At 35.3% G+C, this 25,457-nt stretch overlaps 2 protein-coding genes across 2 annotated transcripts in view; one reads left to right on the forward strand and one right to left on the reverse strand.

Annotated features, from left to right (window-relative positions):
• LOC134650406 (ATP-binding cassette sub-family G member 1-like) overlaps nucleotides 1-25,457 on the reverse strand; it is a 57,025-nt gene that overhangs the window by 21,549 nt on the left and 10,019 nt on the right. The window contains exon 2 of the mRNA XM_063505364.1: nucleotides 16,497-16,688. Coding sequence (XP_063361434.1) covers nucleotides 16,497-16,623 — 127 coding nt within the window. The 5' untranslated portion in view covers nucleotides 16,624-16,688. The remainder of the gene's footprint in view (nucleotides 1-16,496; nucleotides 16,689-25,457) is intronic.
• On the forward strand, nucleotides 7,590-8,786 carry LOC134653814 (uncharacterized). Its single transcript, XM_063509179.1, has 4 exons — nucleotides 7,590-7,700; nucleotides 8,038-8,190; nucleotides 8,334-8,489; nucleotides 8,615-8,786. The coding sequence occupies exons 1-4, from the start codon at nucleotides 7,590-7,592 to the stop codon at nucleotides 8,765-8,767; spliced, it is 573 nt and encodes a 190-aa protein (XP_063365249.1). The 3' UTR covers nucleotides 8,768-8,786.

Genomic DNA, 25,457 nt, shown 5'->3' on the forward strand with positions numbered 1-25,457 from the left:
AAACTAAGAGATCACTATCTATGATCTTAGAGCTGACTACCTATCTAAATGATGCTGAGTCTACTGAATATTGGTTTAAGTACCTAAAACTAACAACATGATTGTAATTGTATCTAACAAATCACTTCTCTTCTTAGGTGGATTTGAAACCTCCACCTGAGGCCAAAACCGAGATTATAAGATTTGCACGATATTATAAATATTAGGCATTGCAAGGTCCCTTTGCTAGCACGCGATAAAATCAGTTATCGTCAAGGTTATGATGTAGGTACCTCTAACACAGAAAGGCACAAGAAAGCAGTCGCTGTTTTCTTTGTTCCAGCATTATTCTAAAAAATATATATATTATTCTTAAAAAAATTGCCTTTATCATCATTTTGAATAAAACCAAACAAAGGATGTCAAGTCAATTATTTCGGTAGTCATTGCACTATTTTCAAAACCACACTAAGTTCTACAATAGGGTAGGTCACGATTAATGTCAAATATAATTCGCAGATCGCTGTAAATTACCCATAATTACCTACCTCAAGAACTCAAGTAAACCGGAGTCAAGGCTCGGTGGATATTTTTTACCGTGAGTTCGCGACAGGCATCCTATTATTTGCGTTGTACATGTATTACATACATATATGCCATAAAAACAACAATAATTATCGCAAGAAACCGGAGTGATCATGCTATCATCGACAGTCAAAAAATCTTTATAGGCCCTGTCTGTATAGATATTATGCCCTTCTTTGTAATAGCACCTAGTACCTATTTAAAAATGTATTGTGTAATGTGTACAATATTGAGTACCTATAATTTTCAAATAAATCTAAACAAATGAGTTTAGTTTCTAATTTCGTTTTTTATCAAAGTATGGGTACCTAATTACAGTCAGTAACTTAAAAATAAAAAGTGTTGTGCACACTAATTACAGCACTATTATTATACAAATCTTGTTATAATAGGCTAATAGATCACTTTGGAATATTATGTTTAGTGTTGAATATTATGTTTAGTATTCATCAACCTGAAAAACTTCCAGACCATAGTGCCTAGAAAATACATCAGAATCAATTATTTACAGTAGGAGTCAGCAGCAAAAGTAGCTAAAATCTGATCACAACCTTTTTGTTGAGAGATTCTCTTCCCATAGTATTCAGTGCCTCACCGGCTTATCTCCTTCTGTTGATTGCGCTTTTATCGTGTTTCGTGGCATGCGTCACTCTCGCACTACATTTCGTCACTTCCACACATTCTTGTAAAAAAGTGGCACACATTGTCAAAGAAAAGCCACAGAATTACTAACAAAATCTTCTGTCAATAGAAATTTTGATATTTGAGGTCGCGAATTTGTAATATGATCAATCATTTTTTTGATAACAACCATGCTCCATCAAATACAACACAACACGATGACCTAGTTGCAATAACAATAGCATATTCAAATCACGTTTGATACCCAAAAATAAAACAATTTTCCTATTACTTACTTAGGTGGAGCACGCAGTATTATGTAAAGCCATGGAAAACAGAGGTAATATTATGGTGTTTAAGGAGGCCAAGGACGAGAGTAGTGAACTCGCTGAGACTGATGAGTCACCGTGATAAGTAGAACGAAATAGGTATCACAGAAGCGACACCTAAGGTATGGTTCGCAGATATAGGTATAGGTACTACCTAGCATAAATACAAGAGTTTGATAATGCATGATCTTAAATAATAAGTAAATGGTAATACAATGGTAAATGACGTTAAACCCCACTCTCATACGACGTTTTAACTATACTTTTGAGTTAAAAAGGGGGTGACAGCCAGACCAAGTTGTTGAACTCATACTGCCGTCGGGTAGGTACGTAAACACAATCCCATCAAAAACATTACATGTAAAAAGGTGCAAGTCTCGCAACGCTTTTAATACAAAAAAGTTTTGAGATGTAATGTGAAACCAAGTCGGTTATTTTAATCAGTGCCAGGGGGTGTTAAAACCGTATCAATAAGATATTTTTAATTTGTAATACGTATAATGACTTGGCCATTGGCCTTGGACTTGGCCTCGTACTGCCTAGGGGCCCCGACATGCTTAATCCGGCCCTGGTTGCATTGTGGGTTTCCTTTTAGTAGTTTATGATGGTGATAAACGGTTTTCACCCTTTGATGGTTGCATAACAAATTATGATATTTTCAAATTATCCTGACATTAATAAAATTGTTATCGTGCCTCAACAGGGCGGTGTATATTCGCGCCATTTTTAAAGAACATGAATGTCAAGACTATGACACTGTATTTTTCCTATAGCTGACATCAATCTATTAACATAAACACAATCGTATCAGAGGTTAACCAGATTCAAAGAACGTAAACGAGGAAATTCTAGCAAAGAGTATTTATAATTTATATAAACTCAATGTGAGTATTAGAATTTACTTGGTTTTATGTGTGCATTGCAATAGTAATGTTTTTGTTATGGAATTTCCCAGAATAAGGTGTAGTACAGGTAATAAATAACCTGCAAAGTTCTTGGGCAAATGACTTTGACAGCGCAAAAAGGAAAACCATGTGCTAACTTCGTGCAATACTGCTCAATGATTGCTAATCTTCCTAAGGCTGCAATAATATACCTACTCGCCTGTTAGTATTTTTAGAATTCCGTACTTCAAAAAGAAAAAACGGAACCCTTAATAGATCACTTTGTTGTCCGTCAGTCCGTCCGTATGTCTGTCTGTCAAGACCCTTTATCTCGGGAACGCGTGGAGGTATCGATGTGAAATAAAATTAAAACCATATACTCAGGTCTACATACAGTCCCTTGAAAAAAATTAAATTATATGTTAACGTAAATAATTTTTAAGAAAAAAAAACCGACTTCTATGCGGCCCGGTGAAAGATTATTGTAGATGGTGCGCTATGTAGAAAAGGAAGCATTTCGTTTCTGTAAGGCTCGCAGTTCTAACCTAACTTAACCCACTTTTGTTCGGTTCTGTGAGGATAGCAGTTCAAACCTAACCTAACCCACTTAACGGCGCATGCGGTGCGGTGTACGGGGGTTTGAGCGGGAGGGGTTTGGCCTCATCATATACCTACATTTTATGGTAGGTAACCATAGTGGTTTATTTAGTTTAGGTATCATAGTGGTCTTCCGGGTCAAGGTCCGGGTCTGTGTCCGAGTCCGGGTCCGAGTCCGGGTCTAGTCCAGGTCCGAGTGCGAATCCGAGTCCAGGTCCGGGTCCGGGTCCGAACCGGATCCGGGTACGAGTCCGGATCTGGATCCGAGTCCGGGTCCCAGTCCAAGTCAAAGTCGAAATTCGAAATCACCAAACATGTACTATGCGTCGTTGAAGAGTTCTGTTCTGATCATCATCAGCAGTTCCAGTTCATCAAATGCGACAGTTTTTAATGTTAATACTTTATTTTATGATGAAAATAAAGAAAATTCTATACGTGTGCCTTTAAGATTTGAGGAGTTCCCTCTATTTCTCATGGATCCCATGTTCAGAACTTGAGCTTGACATAAATATGGCTTAAAAACCTAACTTGCTTAACAAACATAACGAAAAGAAAAAATCGCCAAACGCGAGCTATGCGTCGTTAAAGAGTTTCGTTCTGGTCATCATCAGCAGTTACACTTCCTCAAATGTTACTTTTTAAATGTATATGCTTGATTTGTTGATTAAAACACAACAATCACTATATGTATGCCTTTAAGATTTGAGGAGTTCCCTCGATTCCTTATGGATCTCATCATCAGAACTCGAGCTTGACAGAAATGTGGCTTAAAAACTAAACTTGCTTAACAAACATAACGAAGAGGACAAATCGCCAAACGTGAACTATGGGTCGTTGAAGAGTTCTGTTCTGATCATCATCAGCAGTTCCACTTCATCAAATGCGACGGTTTTTAATAAAAATGCTTGATTTTCTGATGAAAATATAAAAATCTCTATACGCACGCCTTTAAGATTTGAGGAGTTCCCTCGATTCCTCATGGATCCCATCATCAGAACTCGAGCTTGACAAAAATGTGGCTTAAAAACTTAACTTGCTTAACAAACATAACGAAGAGGACAAATCGCCAAACGTGAACTATGCGTCGTTGAAGAGTTCTGTTCTGATCATCATCAGCAGTTCCACTTCATCAAATGTCACGTTTCTGAATGTATATGCTTGATTTGTTGATAAAAACACAAAAATCACTATATGTATGCCTTTAAGATTTGAGGAGTTCCCTCGATTCCTCATGGATCCCATCATCAGAACTGGGTTTTGACAAAAACGGGACCAATCTGTATGCATATACATACAATCAAAAAAATAATTTTCAAAATCGGTTTAGTAATGACGGAGATATGAAGTAACAAACATACAACCGAATTGATAACCTCCTCCTTTTAGATTTGGAAGTCGGTTAAAAACAGAATATAATCTTTAATAGAAAAAAACCGACTTCTCTAACTACTAGCCTAACCCACTTAACGGTGCTTATACTTTATTTGGTAATATGTATACATTTTATGGTAATCATAGTGGTTGATTTAGTTTAGGTATCATAGTGGTTTTCCGGGTCAAGGTCCGGGTCTGGGTCCGAGTCCGAGTACGGGCCCGAGTCCGGAGTCCGGGGCCCAATCCAAGTCAAAATCGAAATTGAAAATCACAAAACGTGTACTATGCGTCGTTGAGGAGTTCTGTTCTGATCATCATCAGCAGTTCCACTTCATCAAATGCCACAGTTTTTAATGTAAATGCTTGATTTTCTGATGAAAATATATAAAATTCTATACGGATGCCTTTAAGATTTGAGAAGTTCCCTCGATTCCTCATGGATACCATGTTCAGGACTTGAGATTGACATAAATGTGCCTAAAAACCTAACTTGCTTAACAAACATAACGAAAAGGACAAATCGCCAAATGCGAGCTATGCGTCGTTGAAGAGTTCCGTTATGATCATCATCAGCAGTTCCACTTCATCAAATGCGACAGTTTTTAATGAAAATGCTCGATTTTCTGATGAAAATACAAAAATCTCTATACGCATGCCTTTAAGATTGGAGGAGTTCCCTCGATTCCTCGTGGATCCCATCATCAGAACTCGAGCTTGACAAAATTGTGGCTTAAAAACTTAACTTGCTTAACAAACATAACGAAGAGGACAAATCGCCAAACGTGAACTATGCGTCGTTGAAGAGTTCTGTTCTGATCATCATCAGCAGTTCCACTTCATCAAATGTCACTTTTTTTATGTATATGCTTGATTTGTTGATGAAAATACAAAAATCTCTATACGCATGCCTTTAAGATTTGAGGAGTTCCCTCGATTCCTCATGGATCCCATCATCAGCACTCGAGCTTGACAAAAATGTAGCTTAAAAACTTAACTTGCTTAACAAACATAACGAAGCACAAAGGACACGAAGGACAAATCGTCAGACGTGTGCTATGCATCGTTGAAGAGTTCCGTTCTGATCATCATCAGCAGTTCCACTTCATCAAATGTCACTTTTTTGAATGTATATGCTTGATTTGTTGATAAAAATACAAAAATCACTATATGTGTGCCTTTAAGATTTGAGGAGTTCCCTCGATTCCTCATGGATCCCATCATCAGAACTGGGTTTTGACAAAAACGGGACCAATCTGTATGCATATGCAAAATCGGTCCAGTAATGACGGAGATATGGAGTAACAAACTTAAAAAAAAATAAAAAAATAAAAATAAAAAAAACATACAACCGAATTGATAACCTCCTCCTTTTAGATTTGGAAGTCGGTTAAAAAGATACGGCCGATTATGCCGCAAAAACGTATATTTCGACACTCTAACGGCATCAAAATGTATAGGGTAGGTACTTCTCGTTGACCTAATACATTTATGAGATTTGGCAAGTAATATCGTCTTACAATACAAGAACAGGAAAAATCCTGAAAAATGACAATTTGTAAAAATAATAAATAAAAATAAGTTAAATTTGTACGGAAGCCTCGGTGGGCGAGTCCAACTCGCACTTGTCCGGTTTTCTTGCAATTATTTTTTATTGAAAATTATACATATACCTACATGAAAAAATATAAGAATGAAAGTGCTACTTTATCGCTCTCAATGTAGTTAACCGTTAGGAATGTAATTGCTATTTTAATTATTCCTATTTTAATTGCTTAACCATAACATAATAACACAACACAACAACATAATGAACAATTTTAACTTGGATATATTTAACCTTCGCATTTTCCTGATTACATAATTTACTGTAGTAATGTTTTCATCAGTTCACAACTAACGTCATCATGTAACGAGGCTGATATGATCTGGAGGCGCATTCTGATCGTAACAAAAGGTTATGAATTTGATCTAGATTTGATATGGATACGATCTGTAAGTGCCAAAAGTAACGTTTCTGGTCGAAGAAATGTTACTTTTGACACTGACATGACTGACAGATCATATCCATAACAAATCCAAATCAAATTCATAGCCTGTTATTACAATCAGAATGCGCCTCCAGATCATATCTACCTCGTGTTAAAACTGGACGCGTATTCCTACCGACAACATCGAAAAATCGAATATACTTATCTGCCTCTCTATCGCTGTTGCATACCTATTTGATATCGATTCGATTCGATTGTTGGTGGTAGGCCCCCAAGGTGACTAGCCAAGATGCCAATCGTTCGCTCCGTAGCGAACGATACGGTAATCTCTCTATCACTGTTCATATTAGTGCGACAGAGACAGTTGCGTTTCGTTCGCTACGGAGCGTAAACGATTGTCATCTTGGTAACTCATCCTGTTATTAGAATCAGAATATGCCTCAAGTTTTACCACATCGAGGGAAATGGCGTTTTCAGAACAGATGGGTTAATCTGAGTGAAAATGGGTTAGCCGTTTGAACTAACAAAATATTATAAGTCTAACAACGTGTCTTGACGACCGGTCAGGCCTAGTGGCCTGCCTATGAAGCCGATGGTTCTGGGTTGGAATCCCGGTAAGCATTTATTTGTATGACGATAGACATACAGACAACGGATAAATTTGTTTCTGAGTCATGGGTGTTTTCTATGTATACCACAACCCAAGCCTTCTTGAGCTTACTGTGGGACTTAGTCGATTTATAGAATGTCCAAAAAAAATTATTTAACTGTTATTCAATAAATAAATAAAATGACACACTTCAATATTTCTTATTCCTTCATACACAATTTCTCACAATAATCGAAAATCCACAAAAAGCCTTTAAAATATTTAAACGACTCACAAATATAAATACCAAAGGATGGTAATTGTTCCAATTATTCAATTTCAATTTTTAACTTCATGATAAGAAAGATCGACAAAATTCTACAAAAGAAAACCTCTCAGGCAAAAAGACCAACGGACAACAAATTAATCATATCAGCCCTAGTAGCACGGTCGCATTTTTATCGTTTATCACCATGCCTGTCACGTTCTAACAAGTATGTAAGTGCGAAAGTGACGGGCATAGTGATAGTCGATAAAAATGGAACCGTGCTGAGCCCGCAGGGTTCTATTTTGAGATACCTATGAAACCCTAAAGATCTGTGGCACGCTATCATTGATTCCTATAAAAGGAACGATTCATCACATGACGTTTATATACGTTGAATTAACCATGTTGACATCACCGTCACTATGTGTTTTCATTGTACTTACAAATATGCTGATATTATGTCTGTGTTTTCCTGGTAAAATATTGGTAAGATTATTAAAATATTTATAATTTTTTTTTTTCAATTAGAAATATAAAAAACACATTGAAAAAGGGAACCCCTTACTATTATTTACACTTTACACCATGCGTTGAATACATTTGTACCTGACAATAACTCTATTCGCTACGTGCACGACTAGTGCTGCCCTCATTTTGTCGGACTTTCTACGTTAAATCTTATGGAGTAAAATTAGTTCAAGCGGCTGCCGCTAGTATTCATATCGGACATTCCATAAGATTACCTGTGTTTGTGACGATCAGCGCAACTTCCCCCTCCACCGACTTCGCACATTGCCAATACCTGCAACCTAATTCTCCGTAGGGCCCTGGAATTCCTATATTTAAAAAGTTGGAGCCCTGCAATCCGCCTACATCGGATATTGATATATCAGTGACACAAAGGAAATTCAATCGATCCACTAATGTGTTTGATGTATCCATCATAACTCCGTGGCCACTGGGAGACGCCATCACTGTGAGTACATTTTGCTGCCCTGAACGTGGAAGCTAATAATTATATATGCCTGAATTTCGATGAAAGATCCCGAATTTCGGTTTTCGCGGTAGGCCCTCTGATTGGCTAAATTTGAACTGATAATCGTGCAATTATATTTTCAGTTGGAGTTGTCAGTTTCTATAAAGAAAGAAGGAGGGTACAAACCAGGGTACTACTACTTAAAAGATACATTTTGCACTATCATAAAAACTGTTTTCAACGATGTGTTCAAAACATTTTTAGAGGCCATAGAAGTCGAAGACTGTCCTATACCAAATGTAAGTGTAGAATTGATGAGCTATGTACAATCAGCAAAGCTATAAGCTAATAGTGTAGCTGACTGTACATGAATCTAAAGTTTTTATCGTAATTGCGTTAGTGAGCGTTTTTTATCTTGTTTTAGGGCACGTACAAAGTTAAGGATTTTTATTTGGACAATCAAGAAATGCCAAAGGATGTCCTTTATGGGGAATATAAGACAGATGCAAAATTTTACAGGAATGAAGTACTTATAGGATGTAATGTGGTGTACATGGATTTCGAACCCAAGGATTAATTGTAAAAGTGTCACCAACCATATACATATTTAATCTATTATACAAGGCGTAAAAAAATAGCGGGGATCCGTTTATAGTATTTTATGAAACCGTTGTTTAAGAGGGGTCAAAAAAGGCGAGTGGCGTGAGTAACAATTTGAGGCGAAGCCGAAAATTGTTAATAAAGACGCCACGAGTATTTTTTGACTCAGTTATACAACGTTGCATACAATACTTTTTCTACGACCAAGCACTTACTTTGAAATAAAATTGTAAATTTAACAAATATTTTTCATTCAAGAACTAAGAATGGAGGGAACGGGCGTGAAAAGAATCAATGAAATAAAAAACATGTCTATGGTTCACTCATCTGTCAGAGATGACAATTAAAATTAGGTTGGCAACACTGTATTTCATTCAATATTTTTTAAGTGGTCATTACACGAAGTATTGTAAAATCGCCAAAAAAATACTGCGTGTATGCACAAATTCTTTTTTGGAGAATAGACTAAAGACTTGTCTTGACAACTATAAAATAGGGGTTTAAAGGTGTGTGCACGACCCTTTAAATGACAAATAAAAGTACGGGAGTAGAAAAATGGTATATTCGGTATCGTGTTCTGATTAGGAAAAGGTAGAAGGGTTTTGTTTAGACGCAAAAATGTCCCTCTTCCCTTCCTGTCGCCCTGTATGAATGGAGGGTCGGCCGACTTGGAGGACCTGCCTCGAGGGGATTTTTTTTGCGTCATAATATTTTTGTCTTCTACTTTTTCCTAATTAGAATACGATACCAAATATGTCCTTAAACGGATCCCTATTATTTTTTATACATCCTGTATAATGTTACCGTGAAAATACGTTTTCTAGTTTAATTAAAAGCGCGTTCCGCTAAAAACGAGTTTTTACGGTAACATATAAATATCTTTTCTTCAATATTTTCTGTAAGTAACTCGAGAATATTAAATAGGTACCTACTTATGTACGAAGTAATAATTCATTCACTGTCGAAATAATGCCATGCAAAAAAAAATATATACTTGTGGTCACGTTGAACGGAGGGTTACCCTAGGGTATTTTCCTTTTGTTTTTAATTTTAAGGTATTTGAACGAACGATATCGAACTGTTTCTTTTCAGATTATTTTAAAAGCACCGTACGTCGAATATAGAAGCATATTTAAATTGTATAAGTTATCAGCAGGCGTATTATGGATGGCTTTATCCACGTGATAAAATAACTGACACTTTTTAACACCTGAATAGAAAGTGACGGACACCGTTTTATCACCCTGCCATGTAGGCAATAACGACCATCGTATCCGTACTGCACCACGTAAGCAGGAATGTATTATTATACTCCACGTCCACAGCAATCTCGTCGCCCTAAGACGATCCTACCTACCCGGTTGGGAGTAACTGACAATGACATCACCAAGAAAAGGAAGCAAATTACTTCGTCAATATTAAAATATTAATGATCTTTCGTTGACGAGTCAGCTAACAAAGTTACGTAACATATAACATGTTGTATTATTAAATATATTGTAGGTATATTTAATAATAAAAAAAAAACAACATACAACAATAATACAACATAGGTTGTACGTATGACGTCTGTGTAATGTAAGTATATATTAATATATACAGTGTGTGGCGTACAACACGGGTGAATAATTAAAACGTAGATTCTACTCCTCAAACAATAAAACTTTTGTTCAACAACTTTTTGAAATTATGTAGTCTTAAAATTGTCCCTTTTTCAAATAAACTAAATAATATTTTCAATGTACTTTAAATTCCGTCTAATTGACATTGCCCGTCAGTCTTGTCACCGTACAGGCATAATCAATTTCGTAATACATTGCGTGTTCGAATAAATTTTAAAGTGTTTTAAAATACAAACCACAAGTTATTTTTAAAAGTCGTTGAACAAACATTGTCTAGTTTGAGGAGTAGAATCTACGTTTTAATTTTTCACCCGTATTGTAGGCCACACACTGTATATTTAGCCTTCACATTCTTTCTGAAAACGTTTAACATGGAATTTTACTGACTAACATGTATCATAATGTTCACGAGAATGATAGTATCTGTAGCACAATGTGTCCAGGCAGGCTTAATCGACTGCAGTAAATCGGTCAAGTGCGAGTTGTGCAATGTTGTTGTTAGACGGATGAAAAACAAGTAGGTAGGTAACTATTAGGTATACATTTGGGTTTGACTCTTTGAAAAACGAAACCCTAATTATAATAAAACGGACGGTCTACCATCATATTTAACATTATAAATTATCAGCTTGATTAAAATAGCTATGTTGAAATCGCCACTAAGTGTATTGATTGTACTGTCTAATATTTTTATATTATGTTATGTGGTCGGGTATGAGGTATTGTACATATTGATAAACACACATGATAGTATAATTTTCGGTTTTGATTTAACGCAGTTTGAAATATGTAATATGAAAATGGAGCTCCGTAAGTATTAAATATCAAGCGCATTTATTAAATATTTTTTTACGTTGTATTATTTTTTCCTCCGTAGGGTCTTGTGCGGATATGACGGTCGTCCTTCTCTACATATGTGACAGCGTGATAAAACGGTGTCCGTCACTTTCAATCCCGCGGTGTTAAAAAGAGTCGTATGTTTTATCACGTGGATAAACATCCATAATACGCCTGCTGATCATTCGAACCCATGATGTAATGAACTACATACTGTTGTTCTCGATATTTTAATGTCTACACCCTGGCCACTGTTTGTATGTGTTTTATTTATTTTGTTTTCAAATCCGTGCATGGCCCTTACATACTCGTGCTACTTATTACATTACATATCCTTCGTTTTACAATTCTACAATTTGTATTTAGTATTATTTTTATATTTTAATTTCTGTGTCATGCCCTGATAATTTGCAGGCCTGTAGGTTTTATATTTTAGATATCCTGCTACTCGTATATAAAAGTAATAAGTATGTATATATTCAAGCACGAACGCTTGCGTGGTTCATCCGCATCGCATTCGGTTCAAGTCATGTTAGTTTAATTCGTTTGGTGGCCTCACTTTGCTGTATTGTGTAAATACGGTTATGCATCTCTTTTTTACGTACACTAAGGAAAATTATGCAACGCGAGTATTTAGGGAAATAATACGTTGAAGTATAACAGGCGACATCTGCAAGAGCTATCAAAACTAGGTAACATTTATCAAACTCACGAAGCTCTATGGCCAAGGTTTTTTGGTCATTTTTTCTGGACTAAGTTCAAGCTTTTGGAATTTTGTTGTCATAAGTGAAAACTGTTGTATCTGATACTCGTTATTTTATATAACAAGGTAATTTTGAATTTGATATTAAATTATCTTAGATAGATAGCAATAAATAATTTTAAAATAATACTTTGCATAGGTTTGCTTAAGTTGCGTTTCTTTAAACGGTGGTTTTACATAGATCTCATTTCCGAGCTAAGTCACGTGCAGTAAGTTCGTCGACCCCTCTCAGAAGCCCTAATCAGTGTCTCAGCGTCCTTGGCGGGCAGACTCGAGTCTGGCAACAGAAAGCTAGTTCCTTGCGCCACAGCCGGTGAGTGCAACGCGCCGGCGCACTCTACATATGACCACGGTATTCGTCTCCTTACTAAACCTTTTAATTTGCTTAATACCTAAATATCTGGTAGACCGAGCTTCGCTCGGTAAACATATAAAAACTCAAAAATAAGCGTTTTCCCAGATAAGACCTAGCTAGATCGGTTTTTTGCCCCCGAAAACTCCCATATACCAAATTTCATCGAAATCGTTAGAGCCGTTTCCGAGATCGCTATATATATAAATAAATAAATAAACAAGAATTGCTCGTTTAAAGGTATTAGATAGATAGATAGATTCACCGATTCTTTTTATTATAAATATAATTTGTCTTATAAAATCATTTGTTTTTAGCTTTCAACACAAAACAAATTTTAGAGACAACTTAAACTACCTAAAGTCTATTTTTTTATTCGGTAGACTGAAATGACAGCTATTAGTATGAACATGAAATGTCATTTCATACTATTAACTGTCATTTCAGTCTACCGAATAAAAGAATAGACTTTAATTAGATAGATTTTTTTGCTTTTGTAAGCTCCATTTATATTAAGTAATGTGAATCCGTCAAAGGATTAAAATACCTAAGCCAGAGTCTTATTTAGGTACAGTCAGCAGCAGAAGATGTTAATCGGGCGAGGTGTTCGAAATCACCTTGACGCGCTCTTATTCTCTTAACAATAAATTCGCGTCAAGACCATTTTGTACACCACGCCCGCTTAGCAACAATTGCTGCTGACTGTACTGCCTTTTGTTTATATCCACACTCATCAAACATCATGATATGACAATTTATGGCAGTGTTTGGCTCACGTCAAAAATCATCTACCTATACTTAGCTTGTCAAGCTTTCAGTCTTTTGCTCTTTAACCCCTTAACCTTGTGTTTATTATATAGTTATTGTCTTCCATATTTCCATTATTATGCTTACTATATAGGTAGTATCGGAAGGTATATTTATTTATTAACCAGATGAGCAAGGGACGTTACACATTTGACTTTTTATCTAACTGGCTGTGATTTTGTTAAATCAAAATATAAGTACCTACAAATTTCCGTTATTTTCATCAAAATAAAAGGTAGTATTAAATAATGATTATAATCTCAGCAGAAAACCTAATGAAACTTTCTAGTAAAAAACGTCATTAAGTAATTAATGTCCGTTATTGTTGTTGCCGTTCTGACTGGAGGGGAAAACGTTATTGCGTTTTCTGTTAAGATAAGGACTAGGTATCTTAGGACAGTGTGGAGCAAAGCAAATGTAATGGGAATAGCACGGTGCTCTCACGTGCGCGTCTTTTGCCGTATCCAGGCCGCGTGGCCCGTGCAGAGGCGATTTAGTGAGGCGAGTCGCACTATGCTTGTTTTCGCGATAACTACAAATTCCACGATAGTCATGTCATTTTCACGCTAGTAAATAAGTATTTTTGTAACATTTTAACCAATGTTTGCTATAAACATACTTAACTATTTGGTGCTTTAGCAATTTATTCTGAACTTTTTGTCCAAATAGTAGCACATTTTTACTGAATAAATCCTAAAATTCTTTAAGATTTCTTCCAGATTTTTTAAATTATTTTACCGCCTACTTGTAATAATACTTAGGTGCTGTTTAAAAGTAGCTTAGCTTGCAGGCTCGTTTGCCTTCAGGAATAGGTATGTACCTATTCTGTATCCTACTATAGATGCTTTAATAATGCTAATCATACTTAGAGCGATTCAGTTCACTTCCAAGGCTTCTAACATTGACATAGATTGAACAATTATGAAGCATTTACTAATAACTATAATCTATTTAATTGCTAAGGCAAGACTTGCTTGTATGACGGCTTTGTTGTGTTGATCGTGTTAGCTTGTCATTTTCCTCTGACCTGACTTTTTCCATTACGGGTAATTTTAACTAGTCTCTTCACTCGTCCTCGTATTAAGATAATCACTGATTACACATGTCACGTAAGGATTTTGTGACATGCCATAATTCAGTAGGTACAATCAGCAGCAGAAGCTGCCGAAATGATCTTATTCTCTTAACAATAAAGTCGCGTCAAGATCATTTTGAACACCTCGCCCGCTTAGGAACTATTGCTACTGACTGTATAACAAAGTTAATTTTGTCAGAGTGGTATCGTTTATTATTAAAGTTTGTACGATATCAAATTAGCAATATCAGGGTCAAAGCCAACATCGTGGTAAATAAAGCCAGTTAAATAAATTTTTACATTTGCCTAATCGATATCGGATATCAAAGTAGATATATTTCATTATTATTTCTTCTCAGCTCCGAAACCGATATGATTTCGAATAGCAGCGCAAGACGACCCTATTTATGTTTTTTTTACAACAGTGCCTAATAAAGGTTCATGAAATTCAAGGGCCGAAGTTACAAAACGAATCGAAGTTGAGTTTCATAGAGACACGCCCGAGAATTTTTAAGACCTAATTATTTACCTATGTACCGTCGTTGCACACAATATTTGTTAACGGTTAGCGGCAAACACCTAAAATTAGAAATAAGATCAAAGTAAATATTAGTTTGTAGATCTTTACCTAGAACTTGCCTAGAAAAAAACAACATTTGCATAACAATATTGTACGAATATACCTAAGAACACTGCTGTTAGGATCCTAAGAACACTACGCCGCCGGGGCCCCGCACGCCGCGCTTCTTATGAAGATGATTTTGATCTCACTGGCAGTCATTTAATCGACAAATGAGAGTGCTGGAGTAGAAAAAAAATATTTTGATACAAGTATCGATATAGAACCCATCCCTGCCCGGCACGTGCAATGCTTTCTAGCTGTTGACTAACCGGCGTTTACACTCCCGCAGTAGACCCAATGTCGACAGCCAAATGCCACGTTAGTTATGGTATGCTCCGACTCACATACTCAATATTACTTATATGTTATAATACTCTTTCGTCGATACAGGGGCCATATTTTGCGAGTTGAATATACAGGTCATAATGAGCAACTTTTACTATAGGACCCACTCCATAATTGCGATAAAAATTGGCTGTTTCAAACATTTTGGCTGCTCCGATGTTGATATTATCTATGGAAATTCTAATTTACCTATAGTTAGGACTTAGGAGTGTGTGCATTGCATTAATATTTGTTAAAAGTATACACCAGGGCGGCACACGGCTACACGGCGGACCGCTGACCTATTTTGTGCTGTAAATTACATTTGCTTATTTAATGAACTGCTTAGGTAATTAAGCATATCACAATATAACAATATTTTTAGATTCTGACTCCGATGACTTCTGATTTATGTTATGTAGCTGCATCTTTTAATGTTTAGCTTTTACAGCGCCAATTTTAATTATGGTCTAGAGTTTGACTACAAGATAATAATATAATATATATACCTAACTATTTTCTCAGTCAGAACTGGTACATTACCAAATTCATTCGAACTCACTATAAAATATTTATATCTCCACAGGTATGCTTTTAAAGATGTCGTTAGATTTTATAAATATATCACTTACTTACAACTGCTTATACGGATTATTATTATACGATCCGATTTCAAAAAGTACCTATATATACCAATAAATGTTATAACATGTGTATGAGATAATAAGAAATATACCACAATACTTTCAATGCATTAATGACTGCGATAATTATTAAAAATACTTAACCTAGTTTTTACCCGATATGTTGCATCAAGACGGACAAACACGACCTTCCGACCTTACTTTGATAAAAACAGAATAAACTCTGCCGCATAACGTTTTATATAGTCGCCATCAGATATATCGGAGCGGCCGAGGCGCTCACAAATATATATACTACCCGCCTCTATTGTCAAGGCGTTAGAGTGCGTGTTCAGATATTTTTAAGCACCTTGGCCGCTCCGATATATCTGATGGCGACTATACACCTACCAAGTCTGTAGCTGTACCTACTGTATATAGTATTTGTATCAAAGAATATTAAATTAGTAACATATAATCTTAACCACGGTCATTGCGAAAATCCCAAGTTATAAAGTTGTGCATTTGTATTAACTGCGTGCGCGCCCAGCGTTTCTCTACCGCTGGTAAGAACTGTAATGTGCAGTAATCCGCAGCGTTAACTGACCCCCCGCTACATATAAATCTGTTGGCAGGGAGGGCCAGTTATCTCTGCAGCTGACTGTACTCGAACAAACTTACTTCGTCCATTTTGCACGGTGTAGGTGAGGTCCTGGAAGCTCAGGTCTACAGGCGGCCGCTGAGGCAGGTGCGACAGGTGCGCGCGGCCCAACTGTCGGTTCACCCCGACCTCCATGCCACTCGACATTGTCACTTGTAGCCCATGTAATTAAGTCCACATTCCTTTACAAGACGAGCGGCGAGGTGAGACGACTGAAAAGGAAAATTACATTTTTCAAATAAATACATAGGTTGCCGTAGTTTGACCTCCAAAACGTGTAATAAATGTATTTAACCGAATTTTTCGGCAACACATAAATAGATAATAATTTTGAAACTAATAGTTACACGTTTTAGAGCTCCGTACCTCAAAAGGAAAAAAACGGAACCCTTATAGGATCACTCGTGCGTCTGTCACAGCCTATTTTCTCGGAAACGACTGGACCAATTAAGTTGAAATTTGGTACCTACACATATGTAAAGTACCCAGTGTACTGATCCAACGACGGAAATGTAACGTAAACAAATTAATTTTAAACATGGGGGCCACTATATCGTGTTAAATGAAAGAGCTCATTTTAAGAATTTGAAATATTTTTTTTTTATAATTTTAAAATAAATAGACAGAAGTTATTCAAGAAAATTGCCATAAAGTTACCATTCGGCCATAGACATAATATGTAAACTAGACACGCTATCTCGAACAAATTTTGTCCGCCATTTTCGGCGTTTGACCTCTGTCACTAAGATGAAGAATAAGCGGATCTAGGCCAGAGGCGAAACTGTTATGACAGCTGCTCATATTCTGCCTACGTACAGGGTTACTTTTAATGACCTGCAATATTATACGACGTGAATATATAGGTGATACCGAGCAACTTTTCTAATGGGATCAACCACTAAAACGCAAACTTGAATATAATTTACCTTTTTTTAAATTACTTATATATAGCACGAGTGAAAACGAGGATTCTTTCCTAAAATATTATTTCTATACAATATTCCAAGTACTAGTATCACGGACTATATTAATTTTTTTAACGATTCATCACATTTGCTACCTACCTATTTGATTCTCGGTAACAATTTTGCACTTACCACCCTTAATGTACCTAACATAGGTAAATATACATATTATAAAATACGTTATTATAACTAAAACATTCAATAAATAACGAGAAAAATATATATTTCGTAACTTTTGTGCAATTAACCAACAACGTAAACCATCATTTCGTAGGTAGGTACCAATGTGTCACGTCTGTGAAAATTAATCTTTGCGCCGAAGAAAATGGCTGCCAGCCGCGAATATTCGAAAGTGACGTTTCATGATAAACTAAATAATAGTAAATCAACAGTTATTCCATTACTTACCGGTGAAATGTTATTCCATCCCTTTTATTAATTTTATTTTAACACGCACGAATGCATTTTTTTAATTTTTAATTATTTTTTTTTAAATTTTCTGTACATGTGTGGCATCTCGTCAGTGGTCGGTGACGTTATGACGTACTAAAAGCAAAGAAGTGCATGCACTTCTCTGAGGTGCGGAAACATTTTGTTCGAGATGTCGTCTCTTGTTATATACCTCAATGCCATTCGGCCTTATCTCAAAACTACTGGGTCTAAAAATTTTGAAAAAGATGTACACAAAATATTTAGTTCTTTACCTATTATAGATGACAACAAAACCTAATGTTCCGTAGCCAAATGGCAAAAAACGGAACCCTTATAGATTCGTCATGTCTGTCTGTCTGTCTGTCTGTCCGTCTGTCCGTCTGTCCGTCTGTCTGTCCGTCCGTATGTCACAGCCACTTTTCTCCGAAACTATAAGAACTATACTGTTGAAACTTGGTAAGTAGATGTATTCTGTGAACCGCATTAAGATTTTCACACAAAAATAGAAAAAAAACAATAAATTTTTGGGGTTCCCCATACTTCGAACTGAAGCTCAAAATTTTTTTTTTCATCAAACCCATACGTGTGGGGTATCTATGGATAGGTCTTCAAAAATGATATTGAGGTTTCTAATATTTTTTTTTCTAAACTGAATAGTTTGCGCGAGAGACACTTCCAAAGTGGTAAAATGTGTGTACCCCCCTGTAACATCTAAAATAAGAGAATGATAAAACTAAAAAAAAATATATGATGTACATTACCATGTAAACTTCCACCGAAAATTGGTTTGAACGAGATCTAGTAAGTAGTTTTTTTTTATACGTCATAAATCGCCTAAATACGGAACCCTTCATGGGCGAGTCCGACTCGCACTTGGCCGCTTTTTTTTTTACTGTAGATCTGATTTCATGCATAAAACTTAATTAGGTACTCTTGATATGGCACAAATTATCAGTAATTGATGTTATTAATACGCTGAGTAACTAAACTCATACTTCAGGCGATATTTAAGTGACGATATAAAAACGCATAAATACAGGTACCAGATAATAAGTTTATATTACCACTTGTCTTTTCATTAATTATTATGCTTACTCGTATAATAGAATGTAATTAAAATAAAGGGCTTCCGGGCGCTGTAATTAACTAATTAAATCTATTTGCAGGTGACAAGTGCACGCAGGTTTTACCGACGGTTTAGAAAATTACGCCATTAGCTAGCATAATATCTACGTGATAGACTATTTAGCAAGGAGTTTTATGTGGAAAATACGGGGTCCCGTTGTTTCCCATAAAGTTTTAAGTTATAATGTAGGTATTGTTTGTCATATTATCATTAGTCATAAGGCTGAAACCGTTAACATTTCAGGATTTTCATTAGGTTATCCTATAGATAGGTTAGGTTAGGTTTGTTTTATGCCAATCCTGAAAAGCGACGCGTTTCTGAACCAAATGAATAATGACTAACGAAAATGCGGGCAAACAATACATTATGGCTTAAAACTATTTGGGAAACAATAGAGGCCCGGAAAATACATTAAAGGAATGTTTTATTACACTTTTAAATTCGTAACTACTGTGCCCCCACTACTATGCCCCCAGATATTACAAAAAAACGTGTATCCTTTTCAAACTTCAGTATCACATGGGGCCTGCCAGTAAAGCGCTGCTAGCATAAACAAAATGAACATGTTCTTAAAATTGTCCTTTTAAATTACGTGAAGTACTTAAAAATATCAGAAATATATTTATATTATAAAACTATAAAACAATGTGTGTTTAAATATTACGTGTTAGTTTGGTAACTACCGAACCTCAAACTAATTCTTTACTCGCAATCGTGTCTGAATAATTACATAGGATTAGATCGACAGTTGTTATGTAGCAACAAAAAACTAGTCTTGCAATCGTTGAAAGAAGCTAAAACAACTGTTTGGCCTAAGCTACAACAAAAACAAACAACAACTAAATTCTAGTTTCTTATGTTTAACCAGCAGCGTAAACGTAATCGTTCCATAATTATAGCTGGTCAACCAAATCTTGTCAGTAAAAAAAGGCGCGAAATTCAAATTTTCTATGGGACGATATCTCTTCGCGCCTACATTTTTCAAAGCCGCCATTTTCTACTGTCAAGATCTGGTTGACCAAGTATAGTTTCAAATTCAAAAAAAATATTTTTTAGTTAAGATTAGACAATTGTATTGTCTAATCTTAACTAAAAAATATTTTATCCGAGTTTAAAAATAAACATACCATAATGATATTTGGCGCCAACTATAATCTCCAAATTACATAATGATGATTATTATACATACATTCAAAATTTGTGATCTAAACCAGACAGTCCTTGACAATGTATAGAACGAGACTGGCAAGTATTTTTTTATAACCGCCATAATGAAATTAAATTCAATGCCTGCCTTGAGCGTGATACGCCAACCAATAATTTAATTAATTGTATTTATTTTTGTTGACATATATTTTTAAGTTTATTATTAATTTTAATATGATATTGGTATTTCATGTATGGGTATTTTTGCCTGAAATAAAGAATTTGATTGATTGATTGATTGAATATTTTTTAAGATAATTTTATCAACAAAAAAGGTGCCATCATCAAGGAGTTCGCTCCTTTTCCTCGCTGATTTTCCAATAGAGAACTCATGGAACAATCCTTATGTAATAATAATAATCCACAGTTTCCTTTAGCTGATATCTGATTAATGATTATAGGTAAGTCATTAGAACACTATACCCTCTTCGTCTTCCGGCTTAGTTGGCCGGTTTAATAACAGGAAGAAATAATAATATTACGCCACCAAATAACAATAGTTAATTATGTAGGCCCATGCATTTAAACGAAATAAGTTAAAAACCATAGAAACGTTAAGCCATTTTAAAAGTTAGTAAGGACATTGCACTTAAGTATAACTCTCCGAGCAATGATGCAAACTATGCAACAATGATTAATGTTGGGCGCTGAAATGAAATGCTCTGATTGCATCTCGGCTGCAATGAGATCTTCATCTAATCTACAATCTAAACTGTTTATAACAATGGTTGAGGTTGGTTTATCTTTTACTATCAAACAAACCTGTTTCCTAGTTTGCTGCACTTCGTCGTTGGATAAGTTGCGTAAGTGCAATTACTGTATTTTTCACGAAATTTATTTTGAACATGTACGGATCAGCCGTTTAGTTAAAGCCGATAAAATATTATCATTATAAAAAGGATATCATGGCAATTAAGTTAAACAAGGTTTTTTTGTTGCTTTTTTTCTAATGTACGAGCGTTTTTTGAGCGTAGTCCTGACGGACTTGACCAGTATTTTTTTCTCGCCATATAGTATAATAATTATTATACATGATAGTAACATTAGTAACGTGCTAGTAGCTCTGTGAGCTGTACACCTCGCGAGCATAGCTTAAAACTGAATAAATGTATGGCTCTGCCAGTTTGGATAATTTCCAAAGTTAAATCGACAAAAAAAATATGCTACTGCTCACAAAATTTCACGAAAATCGGTTGATAATTGCGAGCTGTGATTTTTGCGTCGCTGATAGGAGACGACTTTTATCTAGATCTCGAGAAGCAAGGATTTCGAGAACCTGTCAAAGGTGAACTTTAATACGGTTTGTTAATGATTTTTTAAGCAGTTCGTTGAATATTTCTGTTTTTTTTTTTAATAAATAAAATTATTTCATACATTTCGTCAAAAACACAATTCAAGGTTTTTATAGCCCTCTATACTTTGATTTTGATAAAGTTCGCCATTATTAAAACTATTTTACACTGTGACTGTGACTCCTTAGCAAAAATTAATGACGCAATATCGCATTGTGCACTGTACCTCTTGGGTCCGCCTGTGGCTTATCATGCTTGTGCCAATCATTTCAAAACAGTACAGACTGATGGCCTGGTTTATGTTTGCTACATAGGCTCAAAACTGGTTGCCTGGCATTGATTCTAAACAAGAGAAGAAGGTCAAGTTCGCACACATAGACCAGTTATGGCTGATAAAGAATTTTTTCTACTCCCGTACTTTTATTTGTCATTTAAAGGAACGTGCACACACCTTTAAACCCCTATCTTATAGTTGTCAAGACAAGTCTTTAGTCTATTCCCCAAAAAAGTATTTGTGCATACACGCAGTATCTTTTTGGCACTTTTACGATACTTCGTGTAATCACCACTTAAAAAATATTGTATGAAATACATTATTGCCAACCTAATTTTAATTGTCGTCTCTGACAGATGAGTGAACCATAGACATGTTTTTTTTATTTCATTCATTCTTTTCCCGCCCGTGCCCTGAGGATTCTTTGCTACTTCTTGAATGAAAAATATTTGTTATATTTACAATTTTATTTCAAAGTAAGTGCTTGGTCGTAGAAAAAGTATTGTATGCAACGTTGTTTAACTGAGTCAAAAAATACTCGTGGCGTCTTTATTAACAATTTTCGGCTTCGCCTCAAATTGTTACTCACGCCACTCGCCTCTTTTGACCTCTCTTAAACAACGGTTGCATAAAATACTATAACATACGTTTTTCTTCACATAATTTGACATCATAAACATACTATTCGATAATCGTCCTTGTTATTAGGTATGTCTACAACCGCATTGGTAGGAAGTGAATACACATTTTCAATTAACATTTAAATATTTGCATTTCTTGTTTTTATTTAGCATGGTCATCTTCTTACAAGCAGAATAAAAGAGATTACCTAATAGATTAATAAAATATTTTTTCACCACACCAGCTCAGAATGGCTCTCTTAATTATTCAAAAGCAGATTTTAAGAAAGTAGCATTTTATCTATAATGGTAAAATAGTTTGTTGCAAATTTTGGATTTCTTTCCTCAGGTTGGCTGGTAGGATGGACTTTTAAGTGATGATTTTGTTTTGAGTGATCAATGTTCAATAACATTCATTCGGATTCGATTTATTATACTAGGTATAATGTAAACAGCTAGTATTTTTCTCGCGACTCGCAAATTTCGTTTAAAAGCCCTCGTGCCTCTTGAAACTGCAAGATTTTCATATCCTCCTAAGGCCCAGCCATACAAACGAAACATAGAAAATTTGCCACTGAAATTTGAACCTAAACTGTGGGAAATAAGAGTTGATTTTGCGTTGTTTGAAAATTGAACGAAACAAAGCAAAAGCGACTCTGTTCCAATTGAACATGTTTTAAATTACATCGAACTTAATAGGTACTATAGGTAGGACCTTGGGCCTTAGGACGATAGTACTATGTAAATCAGATATGAAGGATAATAAAGGAAACATAAGAGGCCTACCTACCACACAACAAAATACAAATTTCTATACAAAGATACATATGTACATAAATGTATTTAAACTGTCCTACAGTTGAAAATTTACCTATTGAGTCTATCGACGTAGTTACCTACAGATTACATGCATATGCGTGTGTTACGCAGCGAATGGTGCGCAGTCATCCACCGCGAGGAAGCAATCATTATTATCTACCGAATCTGATGAATGCTGTTCTCGATTCTAATTCACTAACCCTGGCATCATGTTATGCACTTATTTACTGATACTTCACAACATTAGATGATTAGACTACATGGACACGTTTTTAGGGTTCCGTAGTCAACTAAGAATCCTTATATTTAATTTTGCCATGTCCGTCTGCCCCTCCGTCCTCGGCTTTGCACCGTGATCGTTAGTGCTAGAAAGCTGCAATTTGGTATGGATACATAAATCATGCATAGCAGCAGAACGGTAAAATATGTAAAAACTTGAAAAAATATGTACCTAACTACATACAATTTTATTTTCGCTTCTAATTAACCTTTCCACTCTGTGTGACAACGACCAGTATCAACGACAAAGGACGGAAGTTCTTAATATTTCAGTTAGCTTAGTAACCACTTAAAGATATCACTCATACATCGAAGTCCACGACCCCAAAAGTGCTTCAGTAAACACATCTAAAACCTTAATCTAATGAATAAAAATCATTTCACAAATAAACCACTAAGTAATTAAAAATTACTGCAACCTCGCCGGATTTTATCTAAAACAGTATGTGTGTCAACTTTGATAATGGTCTTGAAATTATATTATATTGTAATATTGTTGTCACCCAACAGGAACTGTTATTTACCAATAGGTTACAATAAATAAGCACCTTTATGATGTTATATATCATGATATTAATATCACAGGTAATGGACATAATTACTATAAGAATGAGGTATACTGTAGGTATCGAACCACGCAAGTCGGAGGGTTCCATACCTTCATACGATAGGTACGAAGATGCGACATGCAAAAGATCAAACAACAAAAGGTCAAAACACAGTCAAAATAAGCATTCTAAAAAACGTATCTTCGCGGCACTTACGTGTACGTACGTACGTGAATATGAATATGAATATCGAGTTCAAAATAATGCTAGTGGAAAGTATCATACGTAGTTATTATATTTTTTTGGTACCTACAATTTAAAAGTTATAGGTAAATTATAATTCTACTAGCGACCCCGGCTTCGCACGGGTTAACAAATATACATAAACCTTCCTCTTGAATCACTTTATTAAAAAAAACCGCATCAAAATCCGTTGCGTAGTTTTAAAGATCTAAGCATACAGACAGACAGACAGACAGACAGACAGCAGGAAGCGACTTCGTTTTATACTATGTATAGTGATTATATTGTATAAGTAAGCTATCTCTACTTCTTATTATGCTATATAGGTAGGCAATATTTAAATAAATTGTTCTGTAGGTATTTATACTGCATATACTTATATTTAACTATAATTAATAATCATATAAGTTTTCTTTTTCTTTTTTTTTCATGTATTTAGGTAAATAGGTATTTATTTTATGTAAATATAGTTTGCTTAATAACGCAGGCATTTATTTATCTTGATACTTAACTCTGAATCTGTTGAACTCTGTAATAACAGGTAATAAACACCGTATTGTAAAATGTAATATCTAACATAAAACAGTGTTTATATACGACTTTATAATTAGGCTATTAACCCATGAACCATTCCATCACTCATTAAAATGAATGTTACTTGAATACCGGTAGGTATTAGGTACCTACTTCACATTATTCAGCGAACACAAAAAATAATATTCCTTTATTTACAAATTTAGCCGCTCTGTTAGATTTTAAGTTTTTTGTGGTAGGTAGTTTTAAGTTTGTATAACTGTGTGTTTAGTTAAAATTTTATTTGCGAGTTTGAGTTTCAATTATTCGAATAAGTTTTTGCCAAAAATACCATTTTTGGTACAAGCTTTAATCGCTGACTGTACTTTTTTACCACACAGGCAACTAATAATACTTATCGCACAATTCTAAAAACCCCAAACACAATTAGGTTTCGTGGTTACATCACATAGTTCCTATGGCCTCCTCCTGTATCCATCTAAAAAGCAGCTCGATGGTACCATATGCATTGTCACCCGGCTTACATATGTATGCAAATTTTCCCTCCAGGAACATAAAGTTGAATTCTCATAATGCTGAATTATCGAAATGTTGGATTCTCAAAATGTTGAATAATGTTTTCACGGATATCACTGATATCAGA

Source organism: Cydia amplana, chromosome 1 (genome assembly GCF_948474715.1).
Source record: "Cydia amplana chromosome 1, ilCydAmpl1.1, whole genome shotgun sequence".
Classification (NCBI taxonomy): Eukaryota; Metazoa; Arthropoda; class Insecta; order Lepidoptera; family Tortricidae; genus Cydia; species Cydia amplana.